The following is a 20,851-nucleotide window of genomic DNA, read 5'->3' as shown; positions in this document are numbered from 1 at the left end:
TCGTATAAAGAGGAAGGCAGAGCAAGAATCCCCAAAGGAACCGACATCTGTGCCTGAGGTTGATTCTGCAAACAGCCTGGCATCCTGGCCACTCAACTGGGGACTAGAGTCAGCAAAATGTGACCATACCTCCTCTTTGAGAAAATAATATGGATGCTGGTAGGTTTCTAGATCCCATTCTAAACTATAATTGGCTTTCTCCTTTTGTCTTCCATAGAAGATTGCTAATTTTTTTTATACCATAGCGGATATAAAAGAGCAGTGCCGAAATATTACTGTTACAGAATTATACATAGTACGGATCAAGTGTTATGGAGCAAGGCCACTTGGGAACACCTGAATCTTCAGTAGGGCATTTACGTCCCCTCTGAATCACATGCACATCTTTAAAGCGATTCCCCAAAGGCTTAGGGAAAGATTCCCAGAGGCTTTAGAATGGTATTAGTTCTGGGAAGGGCTTCAGGCTGTAGGAAATGCAATCCATATTGGAGAAGACAAGGGCATCAAACCCTGCCTAAGATTCTCACACCAAATTTGAGAAGTGGGCCTATGTAAATCATACCATGCCAACATATGCCTCACTGACCTCGCAGAAGTTTTTGAAAAAAGGAAAGAAAAAAGAAAATAGGTTACACCAGCAACAATTTTGAATGTCATGTCCTGCATTTCACACTCATGCCATTGAAGAAAACTGTTTAATTTATATTTAAGGTGTTCAGAAAGTCAGGACTAATATTAATATACAATTTCACTTGCATGAAATATTCCAAGAGTGTATCAAGCAACAAATAGAATATATTGTATACAATGAAGCATTTATACTAACACAACAAGGCACATTAATATTTCCCTGAGAATATTTTAGGCAGTAGGCTTTTGCTACATCACTCTTGAACAACTACAAAATGTGTTAAGAATACAGCCCACTATTAAAATTTATGCATAAAAATACATTTTGCGGTTTCTATGAAGTATGCTAAATACAAAGCCGTTGGCACCGTTTTAAAAAGCTTCATGGATTTTCAACAAAAGCAGGATTAAATTATTTGGCTCTAGAGATACTTGAGCAAACTGTAAATGTGAACTCTGCAAAGTTGTGGCTTTGGCATTTCTCAATTCCCTTTTTATTTGTAAGTATAGTCCTGCTATGCTAGACAACCCATGTTCTATCCTATGATGCCTCCTCGCTCCTGGCCCCTCCCTCCCTCCCTTCCTATTGCCATTGCTTCATAATTGATGCCCTTTGTAGCTGCACCAAAAAATTGAGAACACTGTCTCAATAAGATTCTTAAAGGCAGGAGAAGCTTTAGTTCAGGTTAACTGTTATGAAGTGCTAATGTTGAAAACCTGAGCTCTTTGTTTCCAATAACCATACCAAATGTTCTGTTGTTGTCTATTACAACAGAATGCATATGATGGGAATCCTTTGGGAACAGCAGAAAAGCAAGACAAAGTACATAGGACAACATAATCAGCTAGTAAACACCCTACAAGGCTTGTTAAAAAAGACCAGCAAGGCAGATGGAAGAGAGGGAAAAGGTGCACCGCACACTTAACCTCTTATATTTTTGACATCCTTATCAGAGGGAAAGGGTTTGTACCATGCAGATGGTTGCACTTTAATGGCTGTGCTGATACAGTGCTTTGTCTCTTAAATACTCCTCCAAGCAGTGAACTGCAAAGGGGTCAAAGTCTGTGTCAAACTTGTTGGCAAAGAAGTGGTGTTTTCGTAGCATCCAGTTCAAGTCTCCCACTCCGAAGACACACACAGAGCGGATATGAATTCCATTACAAGGTGGGTACGGGGCACCCAGGGACACATCCCCCTCAAAGTAATGCCACTTAACAAACCTGGCAAGAGCATTCATGTCAGAGACATCATATTTGTCGCTGGCAGAGACTGCACCTGGAACCTCGGGAATTCGCTGAATAGTAGCCCACAAGTATTCATCGGGACTGTAAGTATCTTTGGCCCATTCTATAAATTCAAGGATTTTGTTGTTCTCTAGGACATATTCAACAAACCTCCGGCTAACAACAAAGTAAGCACTGCCAGAGAAAATTGGTGTATTGAGAGGTGAGCGTTGTTTGTCTATCCCCATATTCTTCACTTTGCCATCAACAACTTCATAATGCTTCTTCCATCGTGTCTCCTTGTTTGAAGGCATTTTCTCGGTTTCCAAACTGTTTTCACCCTTGAGAGCTTTTAGTTTCTCTACTATTTCTTGGTTAGTCTTGATAGGAAAATCCATACCACAAAGATTGATCAGGTATTTCCAGCTTGCACTCCTCCTGTAGAGATCCTTCATGCAGTTGAGGTCTGCTTGCACTCTACTCCACGAAGCATATACTACACTCTCCAGCTGGCTGGCCACAAAGACATTGTCAAAACATGAAGCAATCCCCTTCACTGCAGCCAAGAAAGACTCGGGGGACTTCTTATCAACATGAATGCAATAATAGTTTTGTGGAGCGTAAATTGATCTCAGAAGTCTATCAAACATATTAATTTTGTGATAAATTACTATTGAATATGCTATGGGAAACTCAGCCTCTTCTTTGCTCAGAGGCTGCATAATATACTTTCGCCTCTTAATAAAGGCGTTGCAGTCTGTTGTCATGTTGATGTAATCATTTGGAGTTAGTTTCGGGCTCTTTTTAAAGGAAACAGTTAAGAGCTCCAACTTCACTTTCTGAATTTCCTCTGGATCTCCCTGCAATATCTTGGAGCAGTTGATGTTACTATTTGGGTATTCATCAGTTAGCTCCAGACGCCCATAATTGATGTATCTTGGCTTCTGGTGGATTTTGATAAGGGACAAGGTGCCTGCTGTAAAAATCAACACCAGCAGAAACTTGAAGCGTAGGTTATGACAGTGACGAAGTTTCCTTCTCAGCATTTCAGAGTGTGTTTGGGAACTCCCATGTATCTAAGAGACTTTCTTCATACGCATGATCAGGATCCAGCTTCAGAGCCTTCTGTCTGCATTTCTCAGAAGCTCCTAGAATAGTGAAAGTACACATAAATTCAAATGAAAAACTAAATTCTGCATTTTTAAAATCTGTGTCACAGATAATCTGTGGAATGTTTATTCACTAGGAGTTCTGTTGTGTCATTGGCATGTCCAGTCCAGGGCCAGTCTAGGTCAAGGGTAGCCAACTTGGGGCTGTCCAGATACTATGAGCTACAAATCGAATCAGCCCCAGCCATCATAGCCAATAGACATGGATAATGTTGGCTGTAGTCCAAAACAACTGAAGGGAATCGTGTTACCTATCTTTGGCCTAGGTTGTTCTCTCTCTCTAAATATATATATATATACCAGTATGGCCACTTTACACATTTACACACTTTATATGGCCACTTTACACATTATGCTGGGACCTCTCAGGACCTGGTGGAACGCTCTGTCCCAGGAGACTAGGGCCCTGCAGGATTTGTCATCTTTCCGTAGGGCCTGCAAGTCAGAGCTGTTCCGCTTGGTCTTTGGACTGACACAGTCTGACCCCGGGGTTACCCTCCCCTAAGGTTTTAAGGTTTTATCTTATAATGGTTTTATCTTATCTGTAGATTTTTAATTTTAAAATTGAATTTTAACATTGTATTAATCTGCATTTTAATTGAATTGTTTCTTTTATACTTGCGTTGATATTTTTGCTGTTAGCCGCCCTGAGTGGGAAGTGCGGGGTATAAATAAAATTATTATCATCATCATCATCATCATCATCATCATCATCATCATCATCTATTCTGTTTTATATCTGCTAAAATCATAAACATTTTAGTTACAAAAACATTTTAGTTACAAAATCATTCTAATTATCAATGGCTGAACAACATTCAGGCTCTTACTGCAAGCTTACAATCTATAAATTACAGACAGGGAAAGAGGAAGGTAAGTAAGTAAAAAGGAATAACAACTGATGTGATAAGTTTATTACAGTGGTACCTCAGTTTGTGACAACCTCGGGGAGCGACCGCTTTGGTTTCCGACTACTGCAGACCCGGAAGTGTTTACATACGGGTTCCGCAGTGCTCAGATGCGCAGAAGCGATCTGCGCAGCACGTGCGTAGTAGCGTTCTATCGGCGCTTCGCGCACACACCGAAGCGTGCCTCGGGGAGCGACTAGCTCCCCGGAACCAATTGTGGTTGCAAACCGAGGTACCACTAGATTACATTTATGTTCTGCTTTTCCTCCAAGCCACTCAAGGAAGCATACATAGTTTGTGTACACAGCGAACAGGTAGTGAGTGGCTCAAGGTCGCTCGGCTTCACAGTTGAAGGGAGAGCTGAACTTGGCACTTCTGGTCCTAGTCAGACACTCTAACCATTATTCTACCTCTGACCCAGAAAATATCACAGAAATTAAAGGACAGTAGAAAATGGAAGATTAAGAAGCTGCTTAAATAAATACAAGGTAAAGGTAAAGGTAACCCTGAACATTAGGTTCAGTCGTGACCGACTGGGGTTGCGGCACTCATCTCGCATTATTGGCCGAGGGAGCCAGCATACAGCTTCCAGGTCATGTGGCCAGCCAGACAAAGCCGCTTCTGGCGAACCAGAGCAGGACACGGAAATGCCATTTACCTTCCCACTGTAGCGGTTCCTATTTATCTACTTGCACTTTGACGTTCTTTCGAACTGCTAGGTTGGCAGGAGCTGGGACCTAGCAACGGGAGCTCACCCCATTGTGGGGATTCGAACCGCCGACCTTCTGATCGGCAAGCCCTAGGCTCAGTGGTTTAACCCACAGCACTACCCACGTCCCTAAAGACAAAGAGGAAGCAAAGTTGATATCAAGAGGAACAGACAAAGAGGAAGCAAAGTTGATATCAAGAGGAACAGACCTCTGAGCACAGGATGCAACAAAAGTGATGGGGGGGCATTGACTGGTATTTTAAAATACAACACATGTAGTGAGGTGGGAGGGGCAGATAAGAAAAGCGAAACCAGTGAAGGCGCAAAACTACAGAAAGTCATGCAACCTGACTATAGTTACTCCTAATACCATTCAGTGGATTTTGCTCTCTAGTAAGCCTACACAGGATCAAGACTGAGCCATGTCGTTTTGCTGCTGGAGGCAAAAGAAAGAATGCCGCCCTTGGCAGCCCCCTTCCCTTAGTCATCACCTGAGGTGACTGCGGGGGGGGGGCAGTTGAGTGAAAGGAGGCCAGAGAGCAGCAGGGCTGGTCCTGCACTGGGATGTATCTAATGCTGGTCCTGGAACAGACCTGTTGAAATGAATGAACATAACTAACTTAGGTTCATTCATTTCAATGGGTCTACTCTGAGTAGGACTAGCACTGGTTACAACCCAAAGGGCTGCAACCCTAGACACAAAGCTGCAGTAGTTAATACTGGATAGAAGCAATGAAGAGAAACTAACATAGATTTTGTTTAACTGGTGTAGTTTTCAACCTTTCATTTGATATGTTTCATATCCAACTGCCACAGTTGTTGTGGCCAAAAGTCAATAAACTGCATGATCACATGTTAGATTGAACCAAACAAATGGATAACTCCCATGAGTAAAAGTAGTAGGTCAATGATGGATGTAAGCTGGCACAGAAGACCAAGTCCTTTTGTCTAATTAAACATAAATCTGAGATTTCTCAGGGAAATAAAATGCTAGGATCTTTAGAGACAGGCTGAAGTCTTCGGATTTTAAGACACTAAGCAGCTGAAAGTGCATTTCATCAATCTGTAATTATTGTTTTTTTTAAAAAAAGTATCCTAGCATTACATTTGACACCACAGAATTAACAGTGATTTAAACTGAAAATCTACAAAGAAAGAGGGATAATGAAAGTTTTCTGAAAGCCTTTAACTTAAAAGATGGGTGCTTGGCTAAACATTAATGTTACCTTAAACAAAAGTTTACATTCTTTGGAACCTCTAATTATATTCTTATTGAATCAGTCTGAGAAAAAGATCACTTTTCATCAAGTTCCAGCAGAAGTTCATAGCAAATAGACAATCAGCAACAGAGAATTAGGTATCATTCATTTTACCATCAACTCATTTATCTATGGTAACATATATTCCATGCACATCTAGGACCAGAAGATCTGAAAGTAGCCCATGAAGTCCCATTTCTGAAGCCAAACAAATGTGGCTAGAGGACAAATGGAAGAACCTGCAGAAGCTGCCCTGAGTTCTGATAAGGAAAGGCAAAAATACAGTATTTCACCGCATGATCACCACAGACTTTGCCCTAAATCTGTGATGCAAAAAAGGGGGTTGCAACCATTATATGAGGCCCCTGCCTGCACCATGTTCCATGCCAGACCTCTGGCAGCTGTTGCTGCCCCAGGGGGCTGCCTGCCTGCTCAGATTATTGCCCCTCCTCCCTTGCCATCTTCATCCCAGACCACAGAGGTGGTGGCAGTGAGCGGCTTCTGGTCCCTGAGCCCACACCTGCCCTCTCGCTCACGTTCACCGCCCCTTTTGTGGCAGCTGATTTGGAGACTGGAGGAGGGCTTCTTCAGAAACCCCATAAAGAACCCTTCGCTCCACAGCTTCAGATCCAACCTCCACCTCCCTTCGCTTTCATGTGAAGGGTCCTTTGTTTCCCACCCCAACCTGCTGTCTGGCCTCTGGGAGATGATTGATTTGCACCTAGAGGTGCCCAAAGGTTCTGCTGGGGGCAGAGGCAGACGTAGGGGTCACAGACAGGTGTTGGAGATGGCTGCTTCGCCTTCTTGGGTGGCCTATCCTGGGATGCCAGCGCAGGACCCTCGTTGTTCTTGTGCTGCTCTTCAGGCAAGGCAGAGCAGCCCCACAGCAGTTCCTGGCTGTTTGCCACAAGTCCAGGGAAGTGGCCAAGACGGCCCTGGGGGCTCAAGGGGAGTGGGGTGGCAGCTGGAGGAGGAAAGGAATTTACCCTGCAACTCAACCAATTTTTGAACCGAAAAAACAGTGTGGCAATTATGTGGTGGTGAGAATTATGCGGTGAATTATGGTACAACTTTCAGACTTGGGAAGTATAGGGTTAAGTTACAGAAATTAACCAAGATGTTGAAGTTTGACCTCTTTTTACACCTCAGTGCCCCTTCCTCTTTCTTTCTTTCTTCCTTCCTGACCAGCAATCAGGGTTCACCTTTGTTTCGCCCCTGCCAACATCCTGAAGAGACCACTGTGTCAATTTTCCAGGCAGAGACCTGTAAATGATGAACAAAGTCCTGGTTAACGGTCTTGGCTGGAGTTAGCGCCATGAAGTCCACACTGTTCAGCTCCCTGCTAGCAAGGTAAAGAGATATTGATGATACACTCAACTGTTGCTACAGCACATAAAAAAAGCAACCTGGCTATATTAATGCTCCCTCCCACCCTACTAATTTATACTGACTTCACTACCACATTCTGCATACTGTGGGTTTAATTCTGATGACAAAGGTGAAACACAGAGATGCCAATCTAATTTGGCCTTCCTTGTAATCTCCCAGAAATGTCAAGGCACAGACAGGAGTAAGGACCCCAAGGTACACCCTATAAGAAATAAAATGAGTGCCTGCTCATAGAAGAATACTTCATGGGGGGAGATGTGATTTTACAGCAGCGTGTGGAAGAGCAGGTGGTCTGATGTTTCAAGAAGGCAAGGAAACACCTAGCAAAAGATTTGAGTCACGGGAGTGAGGAGGGTTATTGCTTTTGCTACTATGGTATGTATTTTTGTGTTATATTGTAATTCCTGTGATCCTTGGAGGAAGAGTTGTATAGAAATGAAGAAGAAGAAGAAGAAGAAGAAGAAGAAGAAGAAGAAGAAGAAGAAGAAGAAGAAGAAGAAGAAGAAGAAGAAGAAGAAGACGAAGAAGAAGAAGGGGAGGAGAAGGGGAGGAGAAGGAAGAGGAGGAGGAGGAGGAGGCTGAAGCTGCAGATGGAAAAAAGCTGACTGACCATGATTTTGCAAGTCACAGTGCTATGCAGGATAAAAGTGGGGTTTCCAAAGACTTTTAAAAGGATTGTGCTGGGCACTTAAACACTACCTAAATGTTGTGTTGCTACCACAAACTTGTTGGGTCCACTATACAGAACACCCAGCAGCCTTGGACATTGTCAAATCTTTCATTTAGTTTGGGTTCAACAGCAAACTCCAACTCACATGGCATAGTAAGATATATACTAAGCCTGAAACATGCTGGACCTGAAAGGCATTTACCGTAAATCTGAGCTTACTCTGACTACGGGAGAAAACATTGGGTGTGTAACATTAGGTGTGTATGTGCATATCTGCCTACTGACAATAACGCTTCGCCACTGCTGGAGTGGACAATGGCTTTTACATTTTTAAAAAGTGGCTACTCTTTAACACATAGTGGATCTTGATTTTTCATGTTAAAAGATGCAAAAGAGTTCAGCAATAACAAATCCAGCATCAAGATTTTTAGTTTGGCTTAGCATGACTGAGCGAAAGTACAGGTCCTGTGAGTGAAGACTGAAGCTACAGCATGACTTCTTTGGTCCTGGTGCCTGCTCACGGCTGTGTTCGCTTCACCCTGGGGCTCGTGATCTATCTTACTCTGGACAAACCATGGGCTGTAACCATTTGTGGTTTGTCTGCGGGAAACAAACCACAAAGTCAAGTCCAGGCATAATGCTAAGTTGGCCACACAGATATTGAACTAAATAGGCCTTTGGTCTAATCATGTCATCAGCCTAGTAAAATGCCAATGAGAAGAACAGTAGCAACACAATGGATGTGGAATTATAAGCACTGTTGAAAGGTTTTGAAGAAAATGACCTTAATAAAGAAATGATAGAAAAGCAGAAGAACCACTACATTTCCTCCTAGTAGATGATGGATACCTATAGTCTACAACATCCTACACTGTCCTACTCACATAGGTGATGCAATTGATGTAAAATCCTTCTTGTCCAGTTCCTGATCAATCCCCCCTTGCTATCTCTCCCTCCCTCTCATACTGCTGTCTATCAAACTCCTATTCATGTGTTCTCCCCTCTGGCTGGATAACCATAAACTTCATTGCAGAATACAAAGTCTGCTAGAAAACTTAGAAATTAGGATATGCTGTGGAAATTAGAAGTGCTGTTTGAGAATCAGATGGGAAGAGGAAATTAGAAAGAGGCCAAATCTTCTGTTTGGATGATTGATGGCTTTGTTAATGCAATTACAAAAGCAATCTTATAAGTACTATATTGCCATCTTACTTTGAATCAAAATGTAGTGATAATTATAGAGCAAAGTTCAGAAAAACATTATCTTCCATATGAAGAAATTATGTGCTTTGAATGAAGCACCATACAACTGATTGATTGTTTCAGTTACAGTCTTAAATCTGTGGTCTTTAACACTGGCTATTCTTTATTCCCCGACTTTCTGAGTTGCTAATGAGTGACCCCTGATTAGATAACCACATTAAACACAAGACTGTACTATCTTGCCTTCTCTTGCATTGGTGTCCTGTGTAGGATTCACACTGGGAAATGAGCCAGTGGGACCTTCATGGTGGAACTATTCTCCCTCCTCCATATCTTTTTAAAGAGGGACAGATAAGGGGTGTCAAGAAGAAGAAGGAGGTTGTTGAAAACAAAAACCATACTTCTAACATTATTCCCAACCCTGAATTATAGGAACCATCCTGTGTTATTGACCATTATTTTTAAACTATTAATTTGCACAGTTTACAAAAAACGCAGAGCTGTAATTACAAGAAAAGGGATTTGTCTTTACTCTTGTATAATAGGATTATTTAAGCAACTTAAATATGGATTCCTTAACCCTTATGTTCTTATTGCATTTTAGAAGGCTCTTCTCAGATTAGCCCTATGACCAACTAAATTTAATCTTAAACTCAGAAAAAGACATTACAGTCATACCTTGGTTTAAGTACACTTTGGTTTGAGTACTTTCAGTTTAAGTACTCCGCGGACCTGTTGGACTGGATTAATCCACTTTCCATTACTTTCTTCTTTTTTTCAAAAAATTTTTATTAAATTTTCCAAATAAACAAACAAAACAATAACAATTTTTTTTATACAATTCATCTTATGTTCACCCATCTCAGTTCGTTTCGTTCTGCCAAGCTGGGACTTCCCTCCCTCCCGTCATTTGGCTTTATTTCTCACTCTTATCTCGCAGTTCCTTTTTACCCACATTTTAAGCCAGTTCATAGAATTTATTTCAGTCCCGCATTGTGGGATCATTTCCTGTGCCATCTTCTGTTACTGTACTTGCAATATTTGAATCCATAAGAGTGAGGGAAATTATGGGGATCCTTCTCAGCTGGGAGGTAGGGCACCCATAAGATGGTGAAAAGACATCATTGACCTCATCCGGGGATGCCACAACTATGATTTAGAATGAAGTGTGACAGGTGGAGGGGCGCTGAATTTTGGTGTTGTGCAGGGTGCCGCTGAAATTTGAGACCCCAAGATCCACCATTGCCCACAGGGATAGATCAAGGCCATGATGGTCCCTGGGATATGGCCATAGCAATAGAAATCTACACAGATAATAGGTTGTCATAATTAATACTATGGGAAGGATTTTTTTTTGTCTCTTTGAATTCCAAAATGAATTCAGAAGGGAAGATTATGCACTGTTTCTTCAAGCTGACGGCCATTTGCTTACAAACTTTCCACAACTAATCCTGAGCATAAAATATGTCCTGATTATTATTAGTATTCATTCTTCCACAAACAAAAGCAGAGAATTTCCAAAGAATGATGGCTACTAATTGCTCATTCACATTTGGCCTGGGCCAGTCAGGATCTTGAAAAGGACAGCTTCTGCAAGATACCACACCATTGTTCTAAAAAGAATGTGACTGGAAGTGCCAAACAAAAGTTCTTACAATGGGGGAAAGCTCCAGAGAACTCTTGCAAACATTGCTCTTACTTGAGACAAATACGATTATGAATGCAGCGGAGAACAGTCATATCATAAAACAGCACAATATAACCTCCTTTAAAAGGCAGTGTTTCAGAAGGGTATTTGTTCATTGTGGAAAAACTGGCTGGGACCAGGCAGCAGTCACAAACTATGCAGCACTGTTACTGATCATCCCTTTCTAATTTTGCACAATATTTGTACAGTATTCACAGAATTCTTCCCTGTGGGAGACTTCCATTAAGCCCTATTGCTGTTCAGTCTCTCTTCTTGCCTATGGGGCTTGCTTAACACTCTGACATGAGCTCCACCGAAACAGATGGTAGCTGTGTAGTAGGAATGAGATGACAATCAAGGCTTCCACTGACACCACCTTATTAAAGTTCCTGAAAAGAAACCCAAGCTTACCCTGACCATCCCGCGATGGCAGGATAATTACTTCTTACAAATTAAAAAGGAAGAGAGGAGAATAAGAGAATTTTAGCAGAAAGGATAAACCAGCCAAGAGCTACCCAAAACAGAAAAGGCCTTTGTGCCTCTGCACAACAGCTTCTATGTTCTTGGCGAGCCTGAAATCTGTTACCTCCAGCCTTATTTAGAAGACCTGTTTGGAACAGCACAGATTCCAAATGGGCCACTCACACCCCTGTTTAAAAGCCACCAACCCCTCCTCTTTCTTTTAAACAGATATCCTTTTCAGAACACCCTAGAAAAGGAGGCATGAGGCCAGATCAATACTGAATTGCCTGCTCATGACTGCTCATCATAAATAGCCACAGATAGTCAATGGGGAATAGCTAGGTATCTGCTGTCCTTGAGCACCAGGGATGCTATTTAAGATTGGGTGCTTCAGTTGATGGGAAGTAAGGAAACAGTACAAGTAAATAAATAATTTCTTAAGCATGTTTGTTTATACACATGCCCATTTCAAGATAGCACACAACTTTCCCACAAGGTAGTGAAGTAGTCAGTCCTCAAGAAGGTATCAAGAAAACTTACATTAAAAAGAGAACAAAGATTTTTTTATAAAAAAAAATTGACTATAATTCTGCACAGATCCCACTTTAATCATAATGGTGGCACCTACCTATGAATTGCTAGGTGCAAGAATGCAGGCTTAGCTACTTTTCTAATCCACCACTTTTGTACTCTGAATAGACCAGGGGTTGGCAACCTTTTCGGCCTGTGGGCAGGAGGATTCCCACGGACTATTGTCCGTGGGCTGGACATGGGCCGGACAGGCGCAGAAGCGATTTCCGGTGCCATGCTACCCATGTCCCAAACACCGGAAATGGCTTCTACGCATGTCCGCGGCTGCACAGAAGTGATTTCTAGTGCTGCAGACATTTTGGAAATGGGCAGCGCAGTACCAGAAATCGCTTCTGCGCGTGTCCGCGGCTGCGCAGAAATGATTTCCGGTGCTGGCTGCCCATTTCCAAAATATCCGCAGCACCAGAAATCGCTTCTGCGGCTGCATAGACGAGATTTCTGGCGTCGCTTGGCAAGTCCCCGCGCCGCACTACACCGGGGCCAGATAAACGGCTGGAGGTTGGAGGTTGCCGACAGTATTTTTTAATAGACTGGAAATGTGCCAACCTCTTTGTTCAAGAGTGTTGCATTACAGATCAAACAGAATCATTCAGCAGAGGCAGCTGCATTTTTATAACAACTCCTCTTGAAACAGCTAAATGGAGGTATATTTTTAAAAAGAACGAACACATATTCAACATGCTTCAGGACCTGCTGGATAGCTTTAAACTATACTCATGCAACTTAAGTTACTTTCAATCATATTTGCATTTAAATTAAGTAATCAGCCCTGATGAAAGCTGCCAAATCATCAGTAATAAGGGCAAGGGCATCATTTGTGGTGTGCACTTTCAATTTTGTTCTACCAGTTACCAGTTACATATTGAGCGGCGATTGTTCTAAATAATGGGTTAGTGTATCCACAGTCCCAAATCCTTTTGGCTAATTTAAAACAAAAACATCATGACTATTTGACCAATGCTGATTACACTGCTCTAAATCCCCCCCCCCATTTTATTCCACATGCCAGTGGGGAGTCACAGGCAAAAAGTAGTGAGTGGAGCAAGTGATGCAACTCTAACTTTTGTACAGGAGGCTATATTCCAGACATGTCCAGGTGAAAAGTTTCTACATGAGCACCCCCCCAAACCATCTCTCCAGGTTTCGTCCAGATAACATCACAGTTCAAGGTGACATTCCAGCTAGGAAAGAGTCCCTGAAGAGGTTACACAGCAGGGACAGTGAAGCGTGAGGTCTGAGGAGGCATGGGCTGGAGAAAGTCCAGAGGGCTGGACAGAGAGGCTTGGTGGATGGACTATATTTGGTCCCTGGGCCCAAGATTGCCCACCCCTGCCCTACAGCATTCTACACAGGGCAAACAAACCAGATGCCAGGCAAAGACATAGGCTCAGAACCATATTCAGAGGCCTGAGGGGAAACATTTCAACCTCCCAGGACACTGGTTTTAAGATGCTGTTTTTCATGCAAATAACCTCAAAAGAGAGATTTTCCAGCATTGAAGGACAAAATTATGGTATCACCTGTGCTGTGAACAGTTCTGATTAACATGTGTTAATTAGCTGACCAAGGTAAAGGTATCAATACTGCTGTGTGAATGCTCACTGGTCTTATTTTACATATACTGTAAATTTTAATGTTAATTGCCAGTTTACTTTTTTACACTGTAACTTCATCAGACCTCACAATATGAGGATGGTAGGCCTACAGCCACGTGCCTATATATTCTTACTGACTTCATATAATACATACATCATGCATCTCACAAAGTGGCCTCTAGTCCATGAAAGTTGATGTTATAATAAACCTGTTAGGCAGCAATCCTAACCCTACATACCTGAGTATAACATCAACAAAGTTGACTGTTACAGGTTGGTAGCCGTGTTGGTCTGACATAGTCGAAACAAAATAAAAAAATTCCTTCCAGCAGGTCTCTAAGGTGCTGCTGGAAGGATTTTTTTTTAAAGTTGACTGTGTTGTTGATACCTCTCCAGAAATCACTTCAGCAATGTAGGACCTGAACTGAAATTATGCCGGTAGGAATATCAAACCCATATATGAACTCAAGCAAAACAATTACAATATTTTTTGGGGGGAGACATCCTGCTGTTAAACCAGAAATCCATTTTTGAAACTTTTCTTTTTCAAAGGAGCCACTTGCCTCCCCCGTGTTCTTTTGCCAGCTGGTAATGACTCTGGTTCTAGCGGGGAGGAAGCCAACGCTTTCCGAGCTCACCATTTGCTCCATGAAAGCGGCTTCCCCTCCGCCCGCTTCAAACTCAAAGATAGAAGTGAAGCTTGTCTGGAATCACCGCCTTACCTGTACAACCTTCCACTGATAATCATGAACGTGTGGAAGAGCTTTTTAGAATTGAATGCCTGAAACAGATCCCCCCCCAACACGTGAAGCTCGGGGTTCAGCAAGCCGAGTCCCAAGTAAGCAAGAAGATGCAAAACAGCTGAGGATCGCACGCACCTCCCTCGCCCGCCTAGCGTGACCCTCTGCGTGCCCACCTTGTTCCGCGGGACTCGTGGAGGATCGCAGCGGCGGGAAGAGAAGGCGCACATTTACGTCCGATTCGTTTCCTTTCTGTGCAGAGGCGGAAGCGCAAGCCTCCCTGCGAGGAGAAAGCGAGTTGTGCGGAAAGGTAGCCACCCCTCCCCGAAGTCAGCCGCCGGCGAGTGACCGCTCATCCTAAGGAGACGCCAGCCCAGAGCCAGACCTGCTGCGGACTGAGGGGGGCCGGCTCCACGCTGCACCTCGCCCCCACCGTCCCACCCACCCCCGGCTCTGGCTTCTGGCGTCGGAGGCGCCTCCCCTCCGCCACCAGCAGCTTCCCCCCTCGCTCGCCTGGCCTGAAAGCCCCTCCCCGCGCAGGAGTCCAGAGAGCTGCCTTTCACGCTCTCCTCGCTGCGGAACCCGCCAGGCGCGCCGCCGCTCCCGCCCAGCTACCTGCCACCGCCTGGAATCCCGCGCGTGGCCGCCTTACGCCGAATGGGTCTTTTTAGCACCGAAGCAGGGAGGCAATCCTGTGCGCACTTACTGACTGAGCGCCTCCAAGTGAGCAGCATTTGCTCTTACTTCTGCCACGGCTGACAACAGAGGCAAGAGTTAGGATCAGGGGTCAGCAAACTTTTTCAGCAGGGGGCCGGTCCACTGTCCCTCAGACCTTGTGAGGGGCCAGACTATATTTTGAAGAGGGGAAAAAAAGAACGAATTCCTATGCCCCACAAATCACCCAGAGATGCATTTTAAATAAAAGGACACATTCTACTCATGTAAAAACATGCTGATTCCTGGACCGTCCACGGGCCGGATTTAGAAGGCGATTGGGCCGCATCCAGCCCCCGGGCCTTGGTTTGGGGACCCCTGGTTAGGATTGTGCCTGTTTGTCAAGGAACATGGGAATGGAGAAGGTAGTTTCTCTGCAACAAGAAAAAGATGCTTGTCATCATAGGTTAGGTTGGGTGTGGGCCATGGAGGTGAGATGGTTGCCTTGAGGACCTATGTGAGTCTCCTCCCCATCTTCCCCCCCCCTTTCTCTGCCTTCCAGCCTGCTCAGAGCAAAAAGACACCTTTCCTCCTGGCCACCCCTTTCCAAGAATGCCAAGGGAATGGTTAAAAAGGCAATGCATGGGGGGAAACACCCCCTCCCAGCAACCTGGAATCAAAGGGGGGGGAGGAAGGAAGTAAAGCTCCATCTCATCCCTCCCAGTCCAGGCCAATACTGGGTGGGGAAACAAGAGAAGACTAGATGAACAAGCTTGGCTCTGTTGGAAGAGGGTGCCGACTTCTGTCTCGTCCCTCCTAGGCAGAGCAGAACCAGTCAGCCAGGTTGCGAAGGGGTCTCAGGTCCTAGCCCAACATTCTTAACTGCTACCGTATACTTCCCTGGCTGTCTTATTTGCTTAATCCTATTTTTTCCATAAAGAGAATCCTCCCCCTTCCCCCTCCATTATATGGGGCAACCTCCTCCACAATGTCAGTTTAACAGGGGACACATGACCTGAGGAAATGAAATACTACTTTTATAGAGGGATAACTTAACCAGAGTTGGATCACTGGCCTACCTAGCTCCATAGTGTCTACACTGACTGACAACAGCCCTCTGGGATTTTTACACGGCCCCATCCCAGCATACCTGGAGATGCCAGGACTGAACCAGGGACCTTCCGTATGTCAAGCAGATGTTCAGCCGCTTACACCAGTTCTAGACTAGACCACACATTTAAAGCACGTGACTTCTAGAGAATCCTGGGAACTGTAGCTCTGTGGGTGGGAAGCTACAGTTTCCAGGATTCTCTAAGGGAAATCATGTGCTTTAAATGTGTGTTGAATGTATGATGTGGGAAATGGAGTGGGGGCGCCAGAGGGATCTTTGTACCCTGGTGCCAGATATGCTTAAGACGCCTCTGCACCTGACCTTGCTACGCCGCTGATTATGGCCCCCTGCATCACGGGAGTCCTGGGCCCGCGTCATGCCACCCCGCCAGCCAAAAGGTCGACAACTCTGGGAAACTGGGGGGGGGGCACCGCCGGAGGGATCTTTGCACCACGGCTATACTTAGTGATACAAATAGAAGTCAATAAACTACCAGTATTTGCTGTTCCCTCACTGTACAGCAGGGAACCAGTGGCCCTCCAGATGCTGTTGAACTCCAACTACCATCAGCCCCAGGCAGCAGAGCCAATAGCGGGGATGATGGGAATTGTAGTCCAAGAGCATCTCAAGCTTAGCTTCCTGTACCATACAAAATGCCCCGGGAAACTGAACAATTGAGAAATGTTTAGTTTGCACAGAGTTCATGAATAAAATACCTTTATTTTAGTTCAGTGACCTGAACCAATTGACCTACTGTAGGTTTGTTTCTCACAGACATAATGATAGTGAAAGCCTCTCCAGCCTACTGAGATCATTCAAAGTGAAGATCATACTGTACTGGAAATGCTTTTTGTGAAACACTTCCCAGAATTTTTTCAGGATGCAGCTTGAGTTGGTTTGGCCACTGCTGCAGAAAAATGTTTTGTGGAGAGCTTTTCCTGTCTAAAGGGTGGCAGGAAAAACTATTTAATTTGACAAGGAAAAACATGATAGCTTGGATCCAGAGTTGTGCAACTCTGGATATGTGATAAAATGTGTATACAGGATCACTGCGGCAGCGCTGCAGAGCTGCCATCCTGGCACCAGCGTTGCTGCTACTTACGGGGGTGGGACAGGGTGGTGGCGAGGTCAGGGTGGCACCCCAGGGGAGCCACCCTAGCACTCTTGCCAACATACCCATGCTGCAGCACCCACTCACTGTCCAGGGTAGCAGCAGTCAGGCTGGTGTTGGGAGGGAGACTCTGCAGCAGCACCCCACTCTGCCAACTGCTTCTGTGTGCATGAATGTCTGTTGTGGATGTGCAGGTGTGGGGACATTATGAGAGATGCCCCCCCCCACACTATTGCATTGGTCTTGTCCACCACTGGCCTGCAACCCATGCTTCTCCCTCTCCCCCGTAGGTCACCTACAAGGAGTTGCAACCCTTGGGCTAAAATACGTTCCACGTCCCTGGCTTATGCTTTTAGCCAGGCATCCCCAAACTTCGGCCCTCCAGATGTTTTGGACTACGATTCCCATCTTCTCCGACCACTGGTCCTGTTAGCTAGAGATCATGGGAGTTGTAGGCCAAAACATTTGGAGGGCCGCAGTTTGGGGATCCCTGCTTTAGACTGTGATATAACAAATGGTATAACAGTGCTTTAAATGTCTGGTGCAGATGTGTGGTGAAGGCAGAGTGCCCCTTCTCCACAATTCTCCTTCACCAAAGCACTCCCTTGTGTGTTTTAAGTGTGACATGAGCCAGAGTGATTATAGCCCCAGGGAGCACATCTTAACATCTGACATGTGTCTCTTTATATCCAGGTGTTGATGTACTCTGACTGGGTACAGAGCTATACCAAATTTTATAAGTTGTTTTGTTTTGAAAGCAGTAAGAGATGGGAAGGCTGTCAATTTGTTTTCATTTTGCTGTTTTCCCCCTCACCCCTGAGCTCAATAGGTGAAATTTTCCTTATGCCTGCTCTATAGAAATAATAATAATAATAATAATAATAATAATAATAACAATAATATTTATTATTTATACCCCGCCCATCTTGCTGGGTTTCCCCAGCCACTCTGGGAGGTTTACAACAGAAAAATGAAAAAAAAAATCTATTAAACATTAAAAGCCTCCCTAAACAGGGCTGCCTTCAGATGTCTTCTAAAAATCTGGTAGCTGTTTTTCTCTTTGACATCTGATGGGAGGGCGTTCCACAAGGCGGGCACCACTACCAAGAAGGCCCTCTGCCTGGTTCCCTGCAACTTGGCTTCTCGCAACGAGGGAACCGCCAGAAGGCCCTTGGTACTGGACCTCAGTGTCCGGGCAGAACGATGTTGTTAAGGACATGGATGGGGTCTGAAGAGTATAGCATTTAGCATCTGTCTGCTCCTTCCATGTCCTGTACACAACTGTGTCCCTTTTTGGTTGCTACACTGGCATGGTTGTGTTGGTGACACAGATACATGAGGATAGTTGTTGTGCCAGCATTGGAATGCCAACTTTGCCAGCATAGCAGGGAGCTTCTGCCATATGGCCTGCAGGCCCTCTGCTGGCATATCCTGATTAAAGGATTGTGCCCTGAAAACTGGTCTAGAAAAATTCCATCAAGTTTAAAGAAATGAGTCAGTTCTTTAAGCACTGGAATTTCCTGTAATGCATCTATCATTCATTATGCAGGAGAATTTCAGAAATGAATGTGAGCTTTAAGAGTTACATGACATGACATTACACAAATATGCTTTCTGGCTCTGCAAGTCTGTTTAACCTGGCTTGCTTTCTGTTTGGGTCAACAGCTGCCAATTGTATAGTCCCTTGCCTGTGGGTTAAATGCTTACTTCCTGGAAAAACTAGATACAGAGAAATAGAAGGGTTGCATTAAAACTCTCTTTGGTCACCACTGGAAAGTCATGCTAGTTATTGTGGATATGATGGAAGCCCAAGACATCCTTGCTTCAATCTTTGAGACCTTGATTATGTCACCTTCAACCTCAGCGCTTAATGACTCCCATGTTGTTCACACACAGACAGCCTAATCAAACTGAGGCAAAACTGAGATCAAGGCATAGCCAGGATTTGTGTGTGTGTGGGGGGGGAGACTTTTGTTGGGGGTGGGACAGAACCTCAGATTTGTATCGATTTTTATTGACTTAGGGGGCCCAGCTGCCCCCCGCCTCCCCTCGGCTACGCCCATGACTGAGATGCAGACTAGTTAAAAGAAAAAGTTGGCTCAGTCACCATTGCTACATATTCCTCCTCCTCTTGACTTGCCCCTCTCCCTCTCCCTCTCCCTCAATGCTGCCACTGATTCACCTCACCCTGCCTCTCTTCCCTCCCACTTGCAGCAGTCCCTTCCCCCACTTGCTGCCTCTTCCTCTTCAGTTCAAAAGAGAGAGAGAGAGTGTGCTCAGACAAAAAAACATTTTGATGCATGGATAAAAGAGGAGACCACACTTGCATGACTGAATGCTAATGTGGAATTATGGCCAAGACTGATTTCCCCAGGGGTGCTTTTTGTCTTTTAAAAAAATGCTTAGGGGTACTCTCCTTTTCCTTCTCATATTGAAATACTGCCCCTCATTGAGGCCAAACTTAGATTCACAAAATGTTTAGGGGTGTGCGTACCCCTGTGCCCCCCCCCAGAATACAGGCACTGGCTACGCACAGTGCCAGTGTCAGAGGAGGGATCCTTTTTCACTGGATTACGTTAGGTCTCTGCTTTCAATGAGCAACTTAGATCTTGCTGAAAACTTGATGGCCAACACACACCACAATTGCCTGATTACATAAATCATGTTTGGAACACCACAACACACATGTAACTTGGCTGTAAAGTAACATAACATTATATGTAATAAAACTGTGATTTAATCGTCCTATCAGAAAATGGCAAAGCACAGTTCCTGATGGCAATAACATATCATGTTAACCTTAACATAACCTTCTATATGTATTATTGTCGTAAAGTCCAAGGATTGTAAAATTCAAAGATAGTCTAGTCTAACGATTACAATGTACAGTTCCTGTTGGCAATGCTTGACTTGACAACCCTTCGACTTTACGACAATAATACATATAGAAGGTTAATAGTAATATGATATGTTATTGCCATCAGGAACTGTGCTTTGCAATTTTTTTATATGACGATTAAATCACAGTTTTATTACATATAATGTTATGTTACTTTACAGCCAGTTATGTGTGTGTTGTGGTAAAAACTTGATGGTGTCAGAGCCTCTGTACTATCAGTGCTTCTAGACCAGGCATCCCCAAACTGCGGCCCTCCAGATGTTTTGGCCTATAACTCCCATGATCCCTAGCTAACAGGACCAGTGGTTGGGGAAGATGGGAATTGTAGTCCAAAACATCTGGAGGGCCGAAGTTTGGGGGTGCCTGTTCTAGACTATCAGTTCTGCCCTGGCTCCTTCTAGTCCAGCTGAAAGAGGTAAGCTCTGGCCAGTTTGGTGTCACTCAGCTGTTGGGCTGGCTCAGTACCAGCCAGAAGTGGATTGCAGCAGTAGGAGCCATCACTTTAGGGAACAGTGCAAGATGCTGATAAGCACACACACACATTTGCCATAGTTCAGACGTGTGGCTAACCATCTGGTCACTCATTTGACCTCCTTTCCATTGGCATATTCTTTTCTGGTTTTCTCCTTCATTGTTTGGAATCATTGCTATCCATCCATTTCCTTGACTTCCCCCAGCCCACATCCTCCCTCCTTTCCTCTTCCCCCTTCATACATATCTCCCTCCTCTAAAGAAAAGTCACCTTCCAGCTAACACCTCATTCATTTAAAATCTGCTCTGACTTCCTCTCATCATTCCAAATCCTCCCTCCATGATTGCATCCTTTCTCATGTCTTCTTC

General features: G+C 44.3%; 1 protein-coding gene across 3 annotated transcripts; it reads right to left on the bottom strand.

Moving 5' to 3' along the window:
• Positions 1 to 692: 692 nt before the first annotated feature.
• On the bottom strand, positions 693 to 14,760 carry GCNT1 (glucosaminyl (N-acetyl) transferase 1). 3 transcript variants are annotated; one of them, XM_035100310.2, is made up of 3 exons: positions 14,413 to 14,760; positions 7,032 to 7,162; positions 693 to 3,002 (listed from the first exon to the last, which is right to left on the bottom strand). In XM_035100310.2, exon 3 carries the CDS (start codon positions 2,898 to 2,900, stop codon positions 1,620 to 1,622), a length of 1,281 nt encoding a protein of 426 aa, XP_034956201.1. In that variant the 5' UTR covers positions 2,901 to 3,002; positions 7,032 to 7,162; positions 14,413 to 14,760; the 3' UTR covers positions 693 to 1,619. The 3 variants fall into 3 exon arrangements, with proteins under 3 accessions (XP_034956201.1, XP_034956202.1, XP_034956203.1); XM_035100311.2 differs by having other exon boundaries at positions 7,102 to 7,162; XM_035100312.2 differs by lacking the exon at positions 7,032 to 7,162 and having other exon boundaries at positions 14,413 to 14,759.
• Between the last annotated feature and the right edge of the window lie 6,091 nt (positions 14,761 to 20,851).

The sequence above is a fragment of the Zootoca vivipara genome, chromosome 11 (genome assembly GCF_963506605.1).
Source record: "Zootoca vivipara chromosome 11, rZooViv1.1, whole genome shotgun sequence".
Classification (NCBI taxonomy): Eukaryota; Metazoa; Chordata; class Lepidosauria; order Squamata; family Lacertidae; genus Zootoca; species Zootoca vivipara.
Note: the sequence above shows the minus strand (reverse complement) of the source record. Positions and strands in the feature narration are given on the sequence as shown.

Coding starts and splice junctions, on each gene's coding strand:
- GCNT1 (XM_035100310.2), bottom strand. CDS start 2,900: ATGCTGAGAAGGAAACTTCGTCACTGTCATAACCTACGCTTCAAGTTT.